The following is a 19,789-nucleotide window of genomic DNA, read 5'->3' on the forward strand; positions in this document are numbered from 1 at the left end:
CCCCCCCCCCCCCCCCCCAAAAGGGAATCAGGCTGGGGCTTCACTCACCTCTCCCCGAAGATGTGTCTGGCCACCCGGCATGACCCCATGCTGTGCCACGAGGTGCTCCAAGGACATGCTCGGAGCGACAGAGGAGACGAGGAGGTGGGGATCGATGTGCTGAGCCTGTTGCCAATTGGAGCTGGGTTTTGGTTTCCACCCAAATCATTTTGACCTGTCTCTTGCTTGGCAAAACACGAGTCACGACCAGCACTTAACCGTGCGCTTTGTTCGTTCTCTCAGCACCAAGAGCTTTCCTTGGTTGCCAGTTAGAAATGGGAACAACATCAAAAATCCCAGTGCTCATTTTTAACACTCCAAATATTGTCAGGACGGCTGGTCAGCTTGGATTCGGGGGCTTAGATTTACTTCAGAAAGGAACCTCAAAGCTGGAGAAACGGACAGCAATGGCCTCATGTACTCTACGTGCTTTGGAAAGACCCTTCATGAGAAACATTTATGGACTAAACAGCTATGTAAATAGATACATACTGAGATTATTATAAACTAAAAGTTAGTTGTTGTTTGTGTTCCAGAAACACAAAAGCCTCAGCCAAGTTTGAGGCCCCGTTGTGCAGTCCCCTCCGTGTGGCCAGCGTTAACTCCAAGAGCCTGACATCCACCAGGGAAACGTGCCCCGTTTTCTCCCTTTCACCTGGGACAGACCCACGGCACGTCCTTCAGCAGCACGCCAAGGGACACAGAGAGTCCTCAGCAGTGTCACAAGCTCCATTAGGAGCAGCAGCACTTTCCACTCCACACCGTGCTGTACACAGGGACTGCAAATGGTTACCGACCTTTGTGGGTGTATTTGCACAATTGCATATTTTTTTTTTAGCATAGTTTCCTCAGGAAACAGATCTCCATCTTGGCCTGTCTTTCCTCAGCAACACCACTCCTCCCCAAAGCACTTCATTCATCAGCCATTCTCCCGCAGACTTGGGACAGGGATTGAAGTCTTTGAGATAATTTAATGCCTGCTTGGTTTGTGTAGTGGGGAAAGACCCAAAGGAGCTGGCTGAGAAGGGAAGAAAGCTCAGTGGGTAGAGATGCCATGGAGCGAGGCAGCTGATCAAGCAGCACCCATGGGCCCCTTCTCATCTGCATGAGAGTTGTTGTGGGAGATGGAGGAGCCAGGGGTTGCGGAGGTGGGGAGACAGAAAACCCCACCTGCAGGAAACTAGACTTCACGGAACAGCTTTTTTTCTGAAAGCCTCAGCACATGGTGAGCTGTGCCTAAACCCTGACCTACCACTCCTTCAGCATTGCTTTTTTATGGCAACAGTCGAGGGACCAAGTAAATCTTAAAAGGAGTACTTTTGACCTTGGGTTGAACCAACAGCTTGATTTCTAGAAATCAAAATCGACCTGAAGCATAATTCTTTGCTGTGAATCCTAGAGATTTTAGTGGAACAGTATCTCAAGCATCTAATTTTGTGTTTTAAGGTTTCCCTTCTTCCTCCCTCTCCCTCCTCCCCCCAAGAAAGAAAAAATCTTTGAGCTTTCAGTCCCCCAAGGGAACAAGAGCCCACTCGACAGAGAGTGACCGCAGGAGGCTGGCAGCATTACAAGGAAAAGAAGAAGTTTGTCAAACCTGCTCAATGTCACCTGTCCCAAACGAGTCCTTGTCTGCCAGGCAGGAGAGCCTGAAGTGGGAAAGACCTGTCCTGCAGGTTACAGCCTGTGATTAGACCAGCAACTTGGAGTGCCCTGTTCCTCTTGAACACCAGTGTTAATCTCAGCATTGGGACTGTAATCCTCTTCCACTTTGCTCAGTCTCTCCCTCTCTGCCCCACAGGCCACAGGTGAAGGCTAACCAGAAGTTTTTGATTCCTCTTTGGTCATCTCCTGAAGAGACCTACTTGAGTTCAATCTTGAGACTGTAGGTACTTAGTTTTGCTCCCAATCCATCGAAGCCCATTCACACCAGCTGAAGCCACTTTCTACAGCAGATCCTGTTGGTCTAAGGTCTTGGTTCCAGCTATTTCTCCAAAAGACACCAGGGTTTAACTCTCTAAATGCCTGTTTAATCTCATTCTCCTGTCAAGAACAGCTTCCCTGTTGGAAGATACTATCTCCAGTCGCCTTTGTAAGTCTGTGCTAATCCAATCAAACATGTCTTTTCACGAAGTTAAAGCATTTAGGGTTTTAAGCATACAAATGTAGAATTTGCAGCATAATCACAGAAAACTGAGGAGAATGGCAGTAAGTGTAGGGACACGGGAACTCCCCTGCTCATCGGTGAGCCAGGAGGACACAGCAGAAGCTCACCTTTAACAATGCCCAGCCTCCAGACATAGGGGCGAGTCTTCCAGATTTCACCTTTGAAATTAAGCTTATGAGATCTTTTTCTTACAAAGAACTTGAAAATGAACACAAACACACCAAATTACTGTGGCTCTTCAAAACGGATATCTGGGTTCTGCTTCAGCCAAGGGAAGCTGGTAGGGGAAGAAAACGTACATGCACACGTGTGTGCACATGCTACATCCTCCTGTCCAGAGGAACCCAATAAGTCATATTATAGCTAAAGAACAACAATGCTCTATGCACAGTGACAAAAATCTACGAAAGTTGCCTTGTTTTGCAGCTGCAGCAATGAAACACTACATTCATTGCTGCTTGCTCAGGCTTTCAGGGCAGGTCTCTGCCTCCTCAGCAGGGCTCTGCTGCTCCCCAGCTGTCCCGGTGAGGATGCAGGTATCACTTTTGCACCAGGTGAAGAAGGGACAGTAGTGCAGCCCAGCTGGTACCCATCTGAGGTGCTTCGCCCAGCCTCAGCTTAGCATTTCTGCAGTCCAGATGGTGGGAAGTAACCTGAAACTCAGATCCCTCTGCCTTTTAGAAACTACCAGCTCGCCACCAGGTACGGGACCCTTTCCTGGGAGCACCCCATTAAAACGTTGGCAGCACAACTCTGATAGCGTTGGAGATAAGGAGATGAGACTTTGGCTGTGTTTGGGCTGTGGTTCTGCCCCTGTGCTGGAAGATAGCGACTGCAAGAATTTGTAAGAGTAGCAGTGCATTCAGTCATTTAAACTGCAAAATCATGCACCTAATTTGTATGTATAAATACTAGCACCTTTTCCATGCAAACTGGGCATTTTGACACACAAGCGTTCACTATGGAGATGTGTGTTTACAGTTAATTTACTTGTCTGATAAATCTACATGGAAAACAGCCACACAGCCATGCCTCTCTCCTGCCTATCAACCCTGATGTTGAATATTGTCCCAGCAGCAGTCTCTGGCTGGGAGTTCTCACCCCTCCTGCAGTACCTGTGTTGTGACAGCGAGCAGGGAAAGCTGTTTTTAAGAGGCCAAGGACAAGAGGATACACGGCCGCGGGCAGCGCTGCCAATGTTGCCAGGTGCTCAGTTTCCCTCTATGTTTCTTCCATCTCTGGCCATTTTTTCGCATTGATGGTGAAATGAAAGAGCATTCCTCGGGGTACTGAAGGGACGTGGCAGAGCATCTGTTTTCTGAGACAAAGGAGGAGGGATGTTGCTGCCCAGCAAAAGGTAGCAAGCCAGCTGATCAGATCTGTAAGGAAGTAACTTAAAGACAAACAAACATCAGCTGGGGACAGGGAATATCCTGGGAAAACCAGGAAGTTCCCCAATACCAGGAGACAAATGATTCAAAGAAGAAAAAAAAAAAAAAAAAAAAAAAAAAAAAAACCCATTGGGGTGGTGGAGTGTAAATTCCTGTGCTCACTCTGCTGTGGAACAGGTGTCTGAGAGACCATCCAGCTACAGCATCATTAGAAGAAAATTCCAGCATAATATATAAGCTATTCTAGTTGCTATATCTAATTATGAGGAAGAGTAAATCACCATGAAAAAATTATCCGTCAAACAGAGTATAAACACGTAATTGACAATCAAACTAAGAGCTGCCATCCATCTTCAGAGGCTGCTGCTGTGTATAAGAGGACACTACTTGTATTCATGAAGTAGAAAAGTGCTTCTGGAGTTATTATAAAGACCTATTAATCCAATAAATCTTTAAATATTTACAAAAACTTAATCCAAAAATGAAAACTTTGTCAAGTATGTTTTCTCAAACTGGAGACCAGTAGGACTCCGCATTATCAAATTGGATTTTGCTAAGGCAGCTGGACCGATGTTTATAACACTGCTTTGTGAAACATCTGGTACTAATCTAACTAAAGAATTTTTAATTAGCTACTAATTTCCTCAATAACACAAAAATCTAGACCACCTGCCATGACCACTGACAGGTCTAACTAAACCAGGTTCCCTAAGGCGGCAGCATGAACCATGCACCTTGCTCATAAAGCTTAAATTTTTATACCCTTATTCCTATCTTGCTCTTCATCAAAGGCCACATAAACAAAGTAAAACAGAGTCACTGTCACACAGGGATGATGCCTTCAACCGTCCATCCCCACCAAACACCCCACCTTTACCGTTCTCAGTGAGCAACCTGTAGCAGTTCTACAACCCCAGCCTGGAACTCAGCCCAGGCTCAGGAGGTCCCAGCCAGCTCCTTGGGTGGGTGATGCTGGTGAGCATGAACATCTGCTGTTCAGCAGCGAAACCGGCCCGTGTCCCATAGCAAGATGGTTGTGTTGGCACTGGTGATGGGTTTGAGAGAGAGGTGTAGCCAAACAGGCTCCTTTATGGGCTGTGCTGCTCAGAGAGTGAATCGAGCAGCCCTTCCAGTCTGTGACGGTTGCTTTAATGACCAAGGCTGAGATTTTGGCCTCTGCCTTTTGAACAGAAAGCTCTGTGGATGTGCTTCATGCATTCACAAGCTGCTTCAGCGATATAAAAATGCTATTTAGGCTCTTCCTTGTTACTGATCCACCGCCCAAGCAGCAAGTGCCAGCTTTATCGCACAGACCTCCTACCTTCCCAAAATGTTATTGATCCCTTCAATGTATTTATCTATTTTGGTTTTAAGAAGTGAAGGGCTGATGGAGTTCAGATTCCCATTTAGGATTTTTACAGCACTACAGCTGGGAAGTCATTTGTGAATTTATTGGATTTTAGTGCTATGGTGATAAAACCGTTTTACTTAAAAATTAGACAGTTATCCAGTATCCTCTGTGAGCCCTTCCATCATTGATAAAAGTACTGACAGAGTAAGAGGCAGGACAGACTCTACATCGCTGCAGACAATCATGAGACTGAGACTGTCCTGAAATCCATGGGCTTCTAGGGTCTGGGGAATTTTGTGAGCGGCCTGTTCCTGATTACTAATGGCAGCTAATTCATCCCTAATGGTCTCCTTGGCTCAAGTTGAGTCTTGAATCACAGTTTTCTGCCCCCAGTCTTAAGCCGTGGCATTTCTCTTCCTTTTTATGAAAATAGGTTACACCCATTTGAAAGGTCTCTGGCAATGGCAGTACTGAATACAGTATCAAGAGAAGTAATTATTCAGGAAAAACATCCATGAAACCTGTATTGTTGGCAGTTAATGTTGCTTCAAAATAGCTATTCCTACTTACATGAGCGACCTTTACAGGCAATGAAAGGTGCAGCCTACAGCTTGAACTTAAATCCATACAACTCTTCTAATCACACATTTCAGTTTTTAAAGGGGACAGGCATTTCTATTAGACAACACTTATTTAAGTATAACCCTTACTAATATCCATGGATGTTAGAAACTCAGGTACTGAGCAGCACCATGAAAATACCATTCCCCTTCAGCATAAAATCAGCATATCTACATATCTACATCCACTGAACCATTTCATTTTCATTCCAATGACTTGTAGGAACAAAGTCCTACAGAAACCTCTCCAATGAGAGGACCCTCAGCGCAAAGCCAGGAAAGAAGAAATTCTACCACACTTGGACTATTTCTTTGCAAAGTTGGGTGTTTCAGGTAAAAGAAGGTTTATAATGAAACACGAGGCTCAGACTGGAGGGGTGACGTGCAGGAACATGCTGCTTCCTTCAGTCTCTGCTGCAGTGACATTCCTGTCCAGCAGAGGAACAGAGCAGACAGGCACGGATGGGACTGCCTTAAATCACTGCAATGAGATTTTCCAGAGCTTTCAACTGATGTCCTTGGTAACTCAGAGCAGAGATGTTAACTGGACCACGTGCTGACAACATTAGGACTCTCTGTTTCCTTGGCCACCTCCGGTTGCCTCAGTTTCCCTCTCAGAAGAAGGAAGATCGCAGGGATGTTGTGAAGCATAATTTAAATTTGCAAAATGTGTTGACATCACTAGCTAGAGATCTGTTCTGAATGTTTAACTTTTATTTATCATAGCCTAAACAGAAAATCAGCCAGCAACGGGCCAATTAAAATTAAACCATTAGAGGAGGCTGCAAGAGAAGCGATGTTTAGCTTTTTCATTAAGTAGCAGTGACAGATACAGATTAGGAACATGTTCCATAGCATGAACATGAAGCCCAGCTGCAGACTGAGGTGTAGCGAAGCCTGGAAGACCCACAGTCGTTTGTATGCAAATGACAGAGTTGTCTGCAGAAACATGAATCAATGACAGCACATGTGTGCAGAGATTTGGAAGCACATTGCTCAATTTCCTACAAAGAGGATGGGAACACTTTTCTCTTTCGTACACCCAGCTTCTTCCTACCAAATAAAGCAGCACGTCCTGCAAATTGCTCTCATCAATAATCAAGCCAGGAGAGGCAAAAGCAAAGTGACAGGGAGCAGGGATCCAGGGCTCAAGTGGCAAAGCAGCTCTGATGATATTGTGCTCAAAAAAACATGATATCAGAACTATTCATGAGAGAGAGAGAGAGAGAGGCTTGAATAATGACTTTGTGTTGGTCAGGGAAGATGGAGACCCTGGGGATGGCCTTGTCCTTCACGGTGTTTCAGACATGAGTCCTTTGCACCATCTCCCAAGCAGGTGAGCAGCAGTGTAATGGGATGGAGAGGTGGAATTTGAGCTGTGGTGCCCCACCATCGCTCACCTGCGAGACAAAGCGAGGGGCAGAGAGAACGTGTGCAGGAGCTGGCAGCCTCCACCACAGCACGTCAACAGGAGGTGGGAATTCAAATGCCTGTGTGAAAAGGGGACACAGTCACGAATCTGAGAGTGGCCAGAAATAGCACAGCCCCGTGAAAGGGTCCTCCTGCCAGGACAGGGGGGGTCACGAGGAATAGGAGTCTGCCAGCTGTGCTGCGCTGCCCAAGCCAAATGCTGCGTGTCCTGCATTGTCAGGGAGCTGAAAGGAGCCTCGTCCTTCAGTCAAATGAAAAATGAGCCCGTGGACGTATTCATGGGACAAGGGAGCACGGAGACAATTGGGAGGAAACTATCTCAATACTCACCTGGATTAATGACTCAGAGAACTGTCCAAACAGCTGTGTCCGATATCCAGGATATCTGCAGGCAGCAAAAGGCTCCGTACCAGATGCAAACACTATCTCCACTCTGCAGGCCAGTGCTGGAAGCTGGAGGAAGGGGAGTTCCCTAAGAGACAGCTCTATTTTGAGCACGATGGGCAGCAACCAAACGGCCACGGGTAGGGTAGAAAGGTCTTGATGTGCAGATGGGCACACTTACCTGCTTTGCCAGCCACGCGTAGAGCACAACGCTGCCCAGCATCAGGACAAAAGGGTGAATCATGCATGACATCCTTGCTAGGGATTCGCTTCTACCCTTGTTTGGTGTTCTCCATCCACAGCCATCAGCTCAACGGCAGCCCAAATCTGTTGGAGAAGCTTCAGGTGGGAGCTGAAGGAAACAGTAACCCTTCGGAGGACTTTCTCCTTTGTCGACACTTTGTATCAGCAAAAAAGGCCATGTGAGACTAAAGAAGCCATTCTAAACAATCATTTACCCACTCACATACTGTTCCTGTGGTGCAACCAAAGTAAACGCCTGCATTGATCACACACAAGGAAAATGTGGTTGGCAGTGGGTAATGACCCACCACTGCCAGACAGACGGCTTAGACCACTGAAAGTGCCTGCTCCCAGATGCCTCTTCCACTCTCCAGACAGATGCACCCTTAAAACAACCTGTCTCAAAGAACAGTAAGAAGTTTCTTTTCTGACAGAAGTCCACAGAGATGAGATGGTGGGAACACTGCCCACAAGCCAAAGCAAACTCCCGGCCAAGGCAGAGCCTTCATTTCTATACAAACACAGAAGACATTGCCTTGACGTTGATTTTCCTCATCATTCCCAGAATTAGAGGTTGCACAGCATCAGGTTTCTGCTAACGTTTATCACCTTCACAGAACTACTGGATAAACCCATTTTCCAGCATTCCTCAGCCTGTGTTGGAAACTCATTTTCCTGGACAAAGGCACTTCTGCTGCCTTCTTCCAGCTACTGCCCTCCCCATTGCACAGTGAGCTACAGACCTCGCTATGCTCATCCATAGGAACATCTCCGAGCTCTGCTACTGAACTGTTCTGTAACTTCAGAGAAGTGACTGAAGCTCTGCCTTGTTACCTCCATCACTCAACACACACAATGTGCCTTTTGCAGCTCTTGGGGTGACACAAAGCTCTGGGGGCCACAACTGAGATGAAGAGTTAGGTCAGTACAAATACTCGCTTGTTCTTCCTCACATTAGAGACAAAAACTTTCACTGACAGAGCTGGTATTTAACCCCTTGTGAAAATCCTACTGTTAAACCCATTTACTGGTAAGGACTCAAGAGGATGGATAACGCTGATGTGAGTTGCCTGCAGCCCATGACTGGCCCAGTAATACAAAGCCCCAGAGCTGCTGGCACAGTGATGTTTCAGTCAGGTCTGCCATTGGAAATTTTAAAGGAATATCAGCAGGCAAAATTCATTCAGGAAAATCAACAAAAAGATTTTGAAAGAAATTTGTAGTCTTCAGTAAGTGGAAGTCCAACATCTCACAGAATTATCAAGTAAAAGGAAAGGCCTATAAAAATAAGTAGTGATGAGTTGAGAGGATCATTTGTGAAGAAATACAGACCATGAACTTGGGCTTTACTTCAGCTAAAACCAGGGATCTACAAGCAGATTTTAAATACAATGGAAAAACCTGAACTGATTCACTAAATAGAAGTATGGAATTGAAGAGAGGGCTTTGGATTCTGCTCAGATGGACGGTTTATGCCCCTTACAGAGAGGGTCAAAGGGACCAAACACAGCAGATCTCTGTAAGTCACTTCCCAGCTCCGCTGCTGTGCATGAACAGGGCATCTGAGTGAAGCATTATCATCCCCACTTGGCAGAAAATTTGTGAAGACAAGTTGAGAGGTCTCCAAGCCAGCCAGCTGCAGCTAAAGTCTTGCATACTACCACTCTTGGCTTCCACTCAGACCACAAGAGCATTTAATTTTAGAGAGCAAACAGAGAGCAGAGAATAAAAGTGCTGATTTCAATTGCGTTCATAAAGCAGACAGCGTCCTAAGCTTTAGAGAAGACAGAGCTACAACATAATCAACGAGGTCAAAGCTATTTCCCTAAAAGCATGCTCCTAACATTTGACCTCAATAAAAGCAGATTGAAAGATGATAAATTCTCTTTCAAGATAGGCGTGGTCAGATTCATAAAGAGAAAGAAAATCACCATAAATAGGAACAGAAGAAAATTCTGAAGCAAGATTGCCTGAACATAGAGCGAGGTTCTCTGTAAATCCTCATCCCCTCTCCCATTTCCCCACAACTACTTGGCTAGAGCAGGCAGGTACCAAAACAGTCACAGTACATCATACTAGTGAAATTAATCTGGAAAGCATTACTTCCAGTTCTGTTGCTCTCCCTTTCGGAGAGTTATATCATCTCACCGGGCCTCTGTTTCTCCACCTGCAAATGGCATTAATAGCATTTATTTTGCACACAGTGTGGTGTGAGATCCTGCTTATTATCTGTCTGCATGGCTGTGAATCCTGCACACAATGAGTTTTTCAACATGCCAGTCACATTGTCTCCTTCGGTATCTCCCAGGCACATTTTGTACCTACTAATGTCACCCTTCAGTCTGCTGTGCCTTGTTGTGTCAAGTGTCTTACAGGTGTCTGTGTCCATCGCCTCCTGTGCACAACTCTACTCGCTGCGTCAAAGCCGTGGGAGAAACCCCACTGCATTTGTCTGACAAGATTTAGCCACACTGGCTGATTTTTATCAACTCATATTTCTCCCACTGCTTTGTGCTTTCATCTCATTTTATCGTCACCAGATTCTAACCTAACCTGACTAAGGTCAGACGCACTGCCCTATAATTTCCTGAGTACGTCTGTGCTAAAGAGGCAGCTCAGCATCTTTGCAAGTGGGTTAGGGACAGATTTGAAGGGTAACATTTTGTGAGAAACAACGCTAGGTGATGGCATTCATTTAAGACAGATCTATGCTACAAGCTACACATGCTGTTGCCCAACTTCCTACCATCTGTACACCAAATTTTCAGCTTTATGTTAAATAGACATTAATCCCATGCTTGTATACTTAGATGGAGGCATGAGATAACACATATGTTGCTCTTGAGATGCACTTCTCCCCCCTCACAATTTGTGCTTGTGACTGTAATGGAAATATATATTAAAATATATGTTTCTGTTCTTGTATTTGGCTTTTCAATGCCACCCACAATTCCCAGTGCCTGCATATTCTGGCTTCTCACATCCCACTTGTCCGCTGTGCTTTGAATGCTGCCTGATACTTAAAGTCCAACTGGCCGGAGTTTAACTCTTAACTTTCAAGATCCTTTCCCAGGCTCTCTCTAAAGCAGCCCTGTTCAGGTCCAGAGCCCTGGACAGGATAATGCTCAGCATTCCCAGGATCATCGGGGGGGACGGATCCCACCCAATGTCAGCACCCCCAGGAGCAAACAGCCATCACAGCAACCAGGGTGCTCCCTCTCCACCTGCCCCTGCCAGGAAGAGCTCATCTCACCCCTTGCCGTACGTTCTCAGCACTCAAACTTCAGTGAAGAGACCAAAGCAGAGGGGAGTGGGGCAAACACTTGTGGAGCAAGAAGCTGGAGGACCCAGAGCAGACTCTGATGCTGGGAGTCAAGGGTTAGAACCTGCCTTGGGGTCACTTTCCCAGGATCAGACAAAAGCCTGGAAAGCAAAGGGCATAAAATCCAAATATAAGTAGGCAGTACTCAGACCAGCTAAGAACCATCCACGGAGACTGTAGTTATCCCAGTCACAACGGGAGACACCTGACAGTTGCCTTTAAACATCAGTACGGAGAAAACTCTTCCAGCTCATGATTATTTCATAGCAGTGATAAGGGCTGAGCTGTGGGGATGGTGCAAAGGGTCTATGTGTTTCATGAAGTTATCTCAAAGGCAACAGATGTACTGAGATCAAAGAACACTTACTAGCTCAGCCATTCCTGTGTCCTCAGACTGTGATGTCTCCTTTATGCCATGTACCTACGTGCTTTTCCCAACAAAACTGAGAAGATTGGCAGGCCTTTAGGCTCCTACGATACACTGAATGCATCAGGCCTAAGTCTCATTTTCTGCAAAATCTCTGCGAGCCTGCAGCCAGGCCCATTAACATTCACCACGTCTCACATTTGCATGGCAAAGTGGAACTGGTGCACCCAGCACTGACAGACCAGTGTGTGCCTCATGGCCTTCGACACAACCACACGCAGGAGCAGCATCCTACCAGCCAAGAATTTGAGTTTGGTCCAGGAAAGGAAAAATGTAGTATTTTAAAATCCTCTTAGGTCTGTCACGTCACTAAACTAATTCCACAACACTCTGTTTCATTAACAACTCCAAAAGTTGATTTTCTTAATACTTTTAGGTCTTCCAGAGGCCACCAAAGGAGCATGGGTCTCAGTCGCACAACGCTGTACATCCTGCTCTGGTTTGAAAATGCCACACGGCCATATGACAAATCAAGCATGTTCCCACATACACAAATGGAAGTGCATGGAGACCTGCGTGCTGTGCCTTGGTACAAGGCTCCACACGTGTGAAATGACCTGCCAGGAAAGATAACCTCTGTAGTGGTGAATAAGGCTTCATCCTTAGGAATTATGGACTAGATTCTCAACTGGCATAAATCAACCACAGCTCTAAGCGACACCAAAGAACACTGTATCACAGCTGACAAAGGGTTGTAACATGAAATAAAAGAAAGAGGCAAACATGTAACTAGAAAACTGGTTCTTCTTCAATCTCCTCCCTTCCCAGCTCCGTATCACACACAGATGTCCCAAATATCATCTCCTCTCTTCTTTGAAAGCCACATACTTGTGTTCTTCCCAGCCCCACCTGCTCCTCCCACAAGAAGTTAGCTGCCAGCTTGACAAAAGCACTGGAAGGTATCATTCTCCTTTAGCACACAGCTCGTGCTAACTCAGATCTGAATAAGCTACAAAGGAATCAGTATCTTGCTGCTCAAAGCATTGTAGAAAAACACAAGAACTCGAATAAGCCCCTCCTGTGTGTTTCCAAGCCCCAAGAGCAACACTGCTGGGAAAAGGGCCACCAGCCCTACACCAGGCATTTCACACTCTGCAGAGAATTTCTTTAATTTTTATTTTATTATTTTTTAATGTTCGAAGTCTACTTTGAACACAGGCAGACTTAGTATCTTATCCAGTTATTTTATTTTAGGAAAACACATGGCAGACTAATTTCCATTAGAAAAGCATCAATTTAAACATATCTTTGGCTGGACTTTCAAATTGTTCCTAATTAATATTCCCTTTGAAATCTATCAACTTCCTTTGCTACTAACCTAGCTTTTCTGCATCAGAATATAAAACTAGTATTTCAAGAAAATGTCACTTTTGCATGTAGAGTCATTAGATACCACTTTGTTATCAGGGTCAATTTTTAAGACAATTTTTTCTCCTCCTCTCTGAAGGTCTGCCAGGCCATAACTTTCTCCCCTTATCTTCCTATTCATACTGCTCTTTTACACTGGTGTAATTTCTTTCCCACATTTCTTTGCTCCATGGCTTGATAGTTTTTAATGAGCCTTTCACACCTGTGGTTTTATCTGGTATTAATTCCGTACCCTCAGTTCCTCTCCCTGTTGTACAGATCAGGTTTAACCACACTGTAATTGGCGGTCCAACGCTAGCGTAAAACCAGCACAAAGATTATGGTGCCAGACTTTGTTTTCAACACAAAACTGTGTCAGTCATGATCAAAAGACAGTGCCTCAGCGACCAGTGCATAAGCTAGTTTGGTGTCTCAATCAGGTTTCTAGCAGACAATTTTCCCTAATCACAAACCCACTAAAAAAAAAAAAACCCTTCTTTGTTTGCTGGCGGTGGGAGAACTGGAAATGGGGCTCCTCTTCCCAAAGCTGCTGCTGGGGCAGAGCTGCTGTTAGTGCAGCAGGGAATGAACTTTTCAGCCACAGCCCATCGGGGAGGTGGATGAAATCTGGACACCCCCCACAGCCGAGCTGGTGCCTTTCACAAGCACCATGTTCCAGGGAGCACAAATGGAGAAACTGGGACATGACTTTCAGTTTGACAGGGAAGGTGTCTGCTGACAATGAATGAACCACCCCAGGACTTCAAGCTTTGTTGGGGAAAAAAAAAAAAAAAAAAGACAAATTTTAAGTGCCATGGAAATAAAAATACCCCTTCACTTCATTTTATCCTGTCACTCTGAACAAATGCAGTGCCTGGTTTTAAGACTACTTTTCAGATAGCCATACCATTTCTGAACAGAAAGCTCACAGTGCCAAGCACTGACAGAAAAATCACTGCCTCTAGCTATTATCTAGTCATATGGAAAATATTTGACTGAGGAAATAAAGTCCTTCATTGGAGAGCTTGAGTGATAAGCTGCAGGCAGAAAAAGCAGAATCAAATCAGTGTCAAACCTACATTCACTCCCAAGATAGGCGAGCATCCTACTTGAGCTCAGTAAAAGTCATTTTGCCAACAGGCTTTGAGCCAGTTGAAAAGAAGTAGGAAGTACAATGAAAGGAAAAAGAGGATTTTAAAATCAAGCACTGAGAAGTACCAGAAGATGCCTACAACCTGCCCTGAAACTACAAACTCAGGAACAGCCAAGAAGGAAAATATAGTGATTATATCCTAGTGCTATGAGAAGGAACATTTGGTTTTGACCATTCCTAGCAGGTAGAGTTCTTACTGGCAAAGTCCTGTAGGTTTTGCACGTCTGCTATATGTTGCTTGCTAGGATGTTTCATCTTTCTTTCCCCCTTATAGACCTCACAGTGTTTTAACACATCTCAAAAATGACTATACAGAAAACAGGTTGTTTTCTTCCTCAGCTTTTCATTGTATTGCAGCTAAACTCAAGTAGAACGATGGCTACACACCACCTCTTTGTGACTCAACCCTGTTTCTGCTCACCAAATTCCCTGCAGAGCAAGACCAGACCGACACTAGGTTCCAAAAGTATCTAGACCATTGCAACATTTAACAGGCTGTATTTTAAGCAGTGAGCACTGAACCAGGAAGAAAGAATTTAACTCCAGCTGTAGCAGCAGAACTGCATTAAAGGCAAATTTGTGCCAAAAGCTTAAGGTGTGAATTACTGGCATCTGAACGCTGCACCTTCCCTCTTTCATTATGAAAGGAAGTGCTTGGACAGGAGCATCATTTTATTAAGCAGCACATAATGCTCACTGTAGTATATACAGCAGCACAGTTATCATGCTCTACTTCACAGCATTAAAATGAAGATTTCTCCAAGCAGGAGAAATCTTCATATCAAAGATTCAAACACCACAGGCTCCGATGCTGCCAAAAGAGATTCTTCTAATTTTTGATATGCCTCTAAATAGTCCAAGACTTTACGAGTCGCAATGGAAAGTGAATCAGACTTTGATTCCTGAGACAGGCAGAAGTCACTAAAAGAGCCCAAGCAAACGGCAGTTTTGAAAACCCAGACATGGCAGACTTTTCACAGAGCCTGGCAGTGATCTGTGGAGTAGAGAATGAATTTCAAATGAACCAGTGCTTCTCCACCTGAATATTGAAATGCAGAAGTAAGAAAGGGAACGGAAGGGATCCCTAGGACTGACTGTGCATGTAAAGCTCCTTTCAAATTTGAACAAACTCCCAAGATGTAAGACCCCCCAACCCTGGTAAGACAAGGGACACGCACAGAGCAAACATCCCCTTCTGCCCTCAAGTACTCACCCATTCTAAATCTTATTTTTGTTACTGATTTACACGTAGAGGTTTTGTGCTCTCAGACTGAAATTCTCCACTGGAGACCAAGTGTGTGGGAGATGGAGCCTCACGGCATCCTCTGCTTGGCTCATACTTCCCCAGGACAGCCAAAGCCCTGAGCACCACCAGCACTGCAGCCCACCCCTTTGGTACTGGAGGGGACCACAGCCTCCAGGAACAGTTCTCAGGGCAGACACTGAACAAAACATCCCCTTAATGAGGTACAAAATTTCCTTAAATCCTTATCAACACAAGACCCAAAATTTCAAATCACCTACATGGACACCATCTATAAAAATCTGTAAAGCAGGAAACGGTATTCCTAGAATATGATGTTGTTCTGCCACTAGGCTTCATCTTTTCTCCGTAAACTTAATTTCTACCGTTCCTACCCTTAACTCTAGCCTTGCTCACACGGTGTGTTCGCCACAGAAGCTACACATAAATCTGCACTCAGAAGCTGACCAAATTGATCTCACTCTCCCAAGACAGTCTCGCCGTGCTCTGTCCTCCCAGCACAGGCAGTAACCAATACCAGAGTGCCATCTATAGCTATTTCACATGACTCCGCAGCAAAGCAGAGTAGAAATTGCACACGCATGCTCATTCCCCTTCCTGGCATTAGCAATACCTCTCGGAGCAACTTCTGTCATTAAATTCTCTTATTCTCCAGACCTTAATCATAGCGAGAGATGTAACAGCAGCTGCCCTAAGAGGGGCTTTACTTCTCCCAGAGTGAGAGGCGGAGCGTGGGGAATAACACCCCTCTCCCCACTCTCCCCTAAAAAGGAGAGGCAGAGCATATGCATCCAGCCCACTGATTTCTGCTGAGGTGGCCCAAAGCCAGCTTATAAAACAGCCTCGTTACAGCTCTAAGGATACATCTTCTCATTTAATACCGTGTGAAAAGATGCTAGAACAGGTTTGCACTTTTTGCATACAGCAAGAAGATGGAAGTGGCATTCTCCCCTCAGCACACGACCCAGGACCAGTAAACGAGCCACCTCCACCAGCTCTTTCCAAGGGAAACCGAGGTGCTGGGGAGGTGTTTCAGGGCAGTGCTGAGCTGACCCCTCCAGACAGAAAGGCTTATGGCTAAACCCAGCAATGCAGGCTGAGGAAACAGGCTTTGAACAGGTGATGTGGCAGATGGCATCCTTGTCCCCTTCTGCTTCTGCCACTGCGTCAACCCGTGCTCGCTGTGGCCAGTAAATCCGTGGAGCCACCCTGCTCCCTGGGCACACCGAGCACTAGTGGTGCCAGGCACGGAGCGAGCTGTCAGTGGCACTGCTGATTGCTCCACCATCCCTCTGGGGTCACAGCACAACCCTCTCCACCTGACTGACTGCAGGCTCCGTTGCAATGGAGAACAGAACCAAAAAGCCTAGGCACACAGAAACCCCATCACTTCAGAGTCAGACAACCCCACCTACTCATCCCAACCGAAGTGCTGTCAGGTGTCTGCTGGCTTCTAGTGTCAGAAACTGCCGAGGAACAGCTACACAGCTATTTCCAGGGGTTGCATTCAGCATTCCCACCCAGCCACGCTCCACCTAGGAACACAGAGGGAATCCTCCTGCCAGGACTCAGCTCTGCAGGAGATCCTCCAACCCCATGCTAACACAGGTATCTAACAGGGTTCCTCTGTACCCTTTAAGGGACCACACAGATTCTTGTTATTAGTTGCTGAGCTTCTACCAGCTTCTGTGGCCCTGCTGTGGGGCCACACACACACCCACCGCTGCCGGTGGTGCAAGGGACACACACAGCAGACCACACAGGAGAGGAAGAGGCCTCTCCTCTCCATCACAGAGCTGCCTTGTGGGAAGGTCCACCATGAATATGCTAGTTAGCACAAGTGCACTAAGATATGAGAACAGGCTGCTCCTTTTCAGACTTGCTGGTTGGTGGCATCTATTTTGATTAACAGTTCATTTATTAGGGTTTTTGGGGTTTACACATGCCATTGGCAAGGATCCACAACCGCATCACTACAGCGGCTCAGTCCCACCTAACTGGAAGGTAAAGTCCACAGCAGAGTTTACAGATGTGCAATGATGGAGAGACACACAAAGACCGTTGCTTCGGTGGAGACAGTCGAGCAATACTGACCATGCTTCAGAAAGCAGCTCTGGGAAAATTTCAGGTGAAGCAGTTAAATTAAAGCCCGTTGCACACAAAGCTACAAAACAGGTTTTACTTACTCTGTGGGAAAGAGTATTTTTCACTAAGGAGCTGATGAGCAGTTGTGGGTTGGTTTTTCTTTTTCTTTTTTTAAAGCAGGTTGACGATGAAAAAAAAAAATCTCAGAACAGTATGACTATCATGAGAATGATTTCTAAAGCAGGAAGCATGACAGCCCCACACCCACAACGGCAGAAGAAGCTGCCACACGCAAGTTGTCAGCCACACGCTGCAGGTCTGATCCTGTGCTACCTAAAGCTACTTGGGGCTTTGACATTGTCTTCAACCCAGTGAAGTGCACAATGCAGAATTAGCCAAAAGCCTGGTATGAGACAGGAAAAACAAATGAGTGGCATTACCCACGCCACAAGGTATTTCACATCCTCGTCTCAAAGCAGGAACTGCTCTGATAGAGCCCAGCCTGAACAGAAGCACCAGGACCACCACAACTTACACTCAGGATCTGCAGCGCTATGAAAGGATCCCACAAATAAGAAATAGCAGTAACTAAACCAATCTCTAACCTCATCTGAAGTTCCCCTGCAATATGACTTCAGTGCCTCCCAGATTCTGAATCCTGGAAGAGAAATTTCATCTTGACGCTAAAGAAAAAAAAAATTAAAAAATAAAAAAAATCAGAGCAGGTTGTTTCATTTTTATCTGGAACATTTCCACCTGCCCACCTCCTTTCTGCACAAAGCCTTTCCAAGTTCAGTGCCAGTCCATGCCTGGCTTTAAGCACAGGCAATGGAGGAAGCTGCTGGGTGTCAGGAAGATTTCCGTAGCCGCAGGGGAAAGCCAGACCCTGCTCCAGCTGAGAGAGAATGAGGGGCAGGTGACTGTAGTGGTGGAGCAGCAGCCACAGCCTCTGACCCTGCTGCTTCTCAGGCTGAGGAAACAGGGAACCCAGCTCCCCGGGAAGGTATCTGTGGCAGCACAACACAGATGGGGGAAGCATTTTGCCTGCATTTGAAAAAGCTTGGAGCAACTCTGCCTTGCAAAATGGCAGAAACCAACAGCATCCCACTGTCCCCAAGGAAGGCAGCATCTCCCCTGCTTGCAGGAGCTCCTAAGCAGATGAGAACCTTTCTTTTGCAGAGGTCAGGGCAACCAAGCAGCTGTTCCCAAAAAAAGCATTAACTCAAAGCAATGGCAGAGCCCCCATAGCCTGTCTCACACTGAAAGCAGCAAAAGCAGTGCAGGAGGTGGGAAAAGGAGTTACAAGGATTACTCCCCTTTGAGCACTGCTTCGTGCCATAAATTCCGGGGTTCAGGTCAGTTACCCCCACAGCTCTCCATGGACAGCCTGGCACTGCAATGACCTTCCCTGGCTCTGGCAGAGCCTGGCTGCAGGTAGCTGCCCACCAGCACACCATCCACCTCCAGTGCCACCCGGGCTACCTTGTCACAGGGCTCTGGATTCCCATCTGAACCGAGGACCGGCTCCACACCATAAAATATGCTAAGATATTTTCATTGCAGCGAGCTTTCAATGCTGTAAGGAACAGCCTTGCTTTCCACACATTAGCACATTGAAATCTGCACAGCAAGCCTGTCAAACAAAGCAGCTGCTCTCTGGCTCTCCTACACCTCTCCTCAGATGGAAGAGCTTCAATTATGTGCATGTCTGCAGGATTTTAACCTTTTGCCTTCCTCTAGGCACTGGGTAAGAAGATCTGATGCACTTCTGTTCCTTTTCCTAGGGTGGCTCCATGCGAAAGGTTGCCCTTGGAGCTTGTTTTTCACAGCAGGGGTGTAGGAGTACAAAACCAGAAAGCTACTTAATTACCAATTCCCTGCCCCTACATTTTCAGACTGGCAAGACAAGTTAAAGAAAATATTTTCTAGGGGAATATGATCAACTGCAGAAAAAAGTAATTAAAAGTAACAACAACGTCCAATTTTACTTAATTTTATACACGAGCTCTAAGACATTTACACACTTAAAATCTTTAGACAAACACAGCCGCATCCTGTGATTTTCAGAAGGAAGCATGGAACATCCTTCACAGATAACAGACAAGAACATTTGTAGCCCAACTCTGTTTGTGCTTAGATATCACAGTAACGGCCATGCTAAAAGGTCTAATTAACTCCCACTGATTTCAGAGAAGTAACTAAATTAAGAGTCAAAACAGGTACATCAACATGTTACCTTAACGTGCAGTCACTGCCTGCTTTTCTCTCCGTCACTCTGGCAACATATCAATTATCACCATGCTCAGATTAGCTCCTGTTCCTAAACAAATACTGGAAAAGTGAATTTTTTCTGCTAAAAAGATTCAGAAGGATAATTAGTAACATGTACTAAACTCTTGTAATCCACAGTTGTCTTCCAGAAAAAATAAATGTAAGGAGCTGTCGGTTCAAACCATGAAATCTAAACTACTCGACAATGTATTGATCCTTTAAAATTCTGTCGAGAGCAAAAGACACAGCAGACACACATCTAAGTCTGTAATCAGAAATGCCAGACAGTAAGAGAGC

At 45.7% G+C, this 19,789-nt stretch overlaps 1 protein-coding gene across 1 annotated transcript in view; it reads right to left on the reverse strand.

Moving 5' to 3' along the window:
• Positions 1–19,789, reverse strand: part of LOC106889097 (opsin-5-like) — a 49,545-nt gene that overhangs the window by 27,545 nt on the left and 2,211 nt on the right. Inside the window, exons 2-3 of the mRNA XM_014943831.1 lie at positions 7,562–7,778; positions 7,327–7,449 (exon numbers count right to left, since the gene is read on the reverse strand). Of these exons, the coding sequence (XP_014799317.1) occupies positions 7,327–7,449; positions 7,562–7,633 (195 nt within the window). The 5' untranslated portion in view covers positions 7,634–7,778. The remainder of the gene's footprint in view (positions 1–7,326; positions 7,450–7,561; positions 7,779–19,789) is intronic.

Source organism: Calidris pugnax, unplaced genomic scaffold (genome assembly GCF_001431845.1).
Source record: "Calidris pugnax isolate Ruff unplaced genomic scaffold, ASM143184v1 scaffold118, whole genome shotgun sequence".
Lineage (NCBI taxonomy): Eukaryota > Metazoa > Chordata > Aves > Charadriiformes > Scolopacidae > Calidris > Calidris pugnax.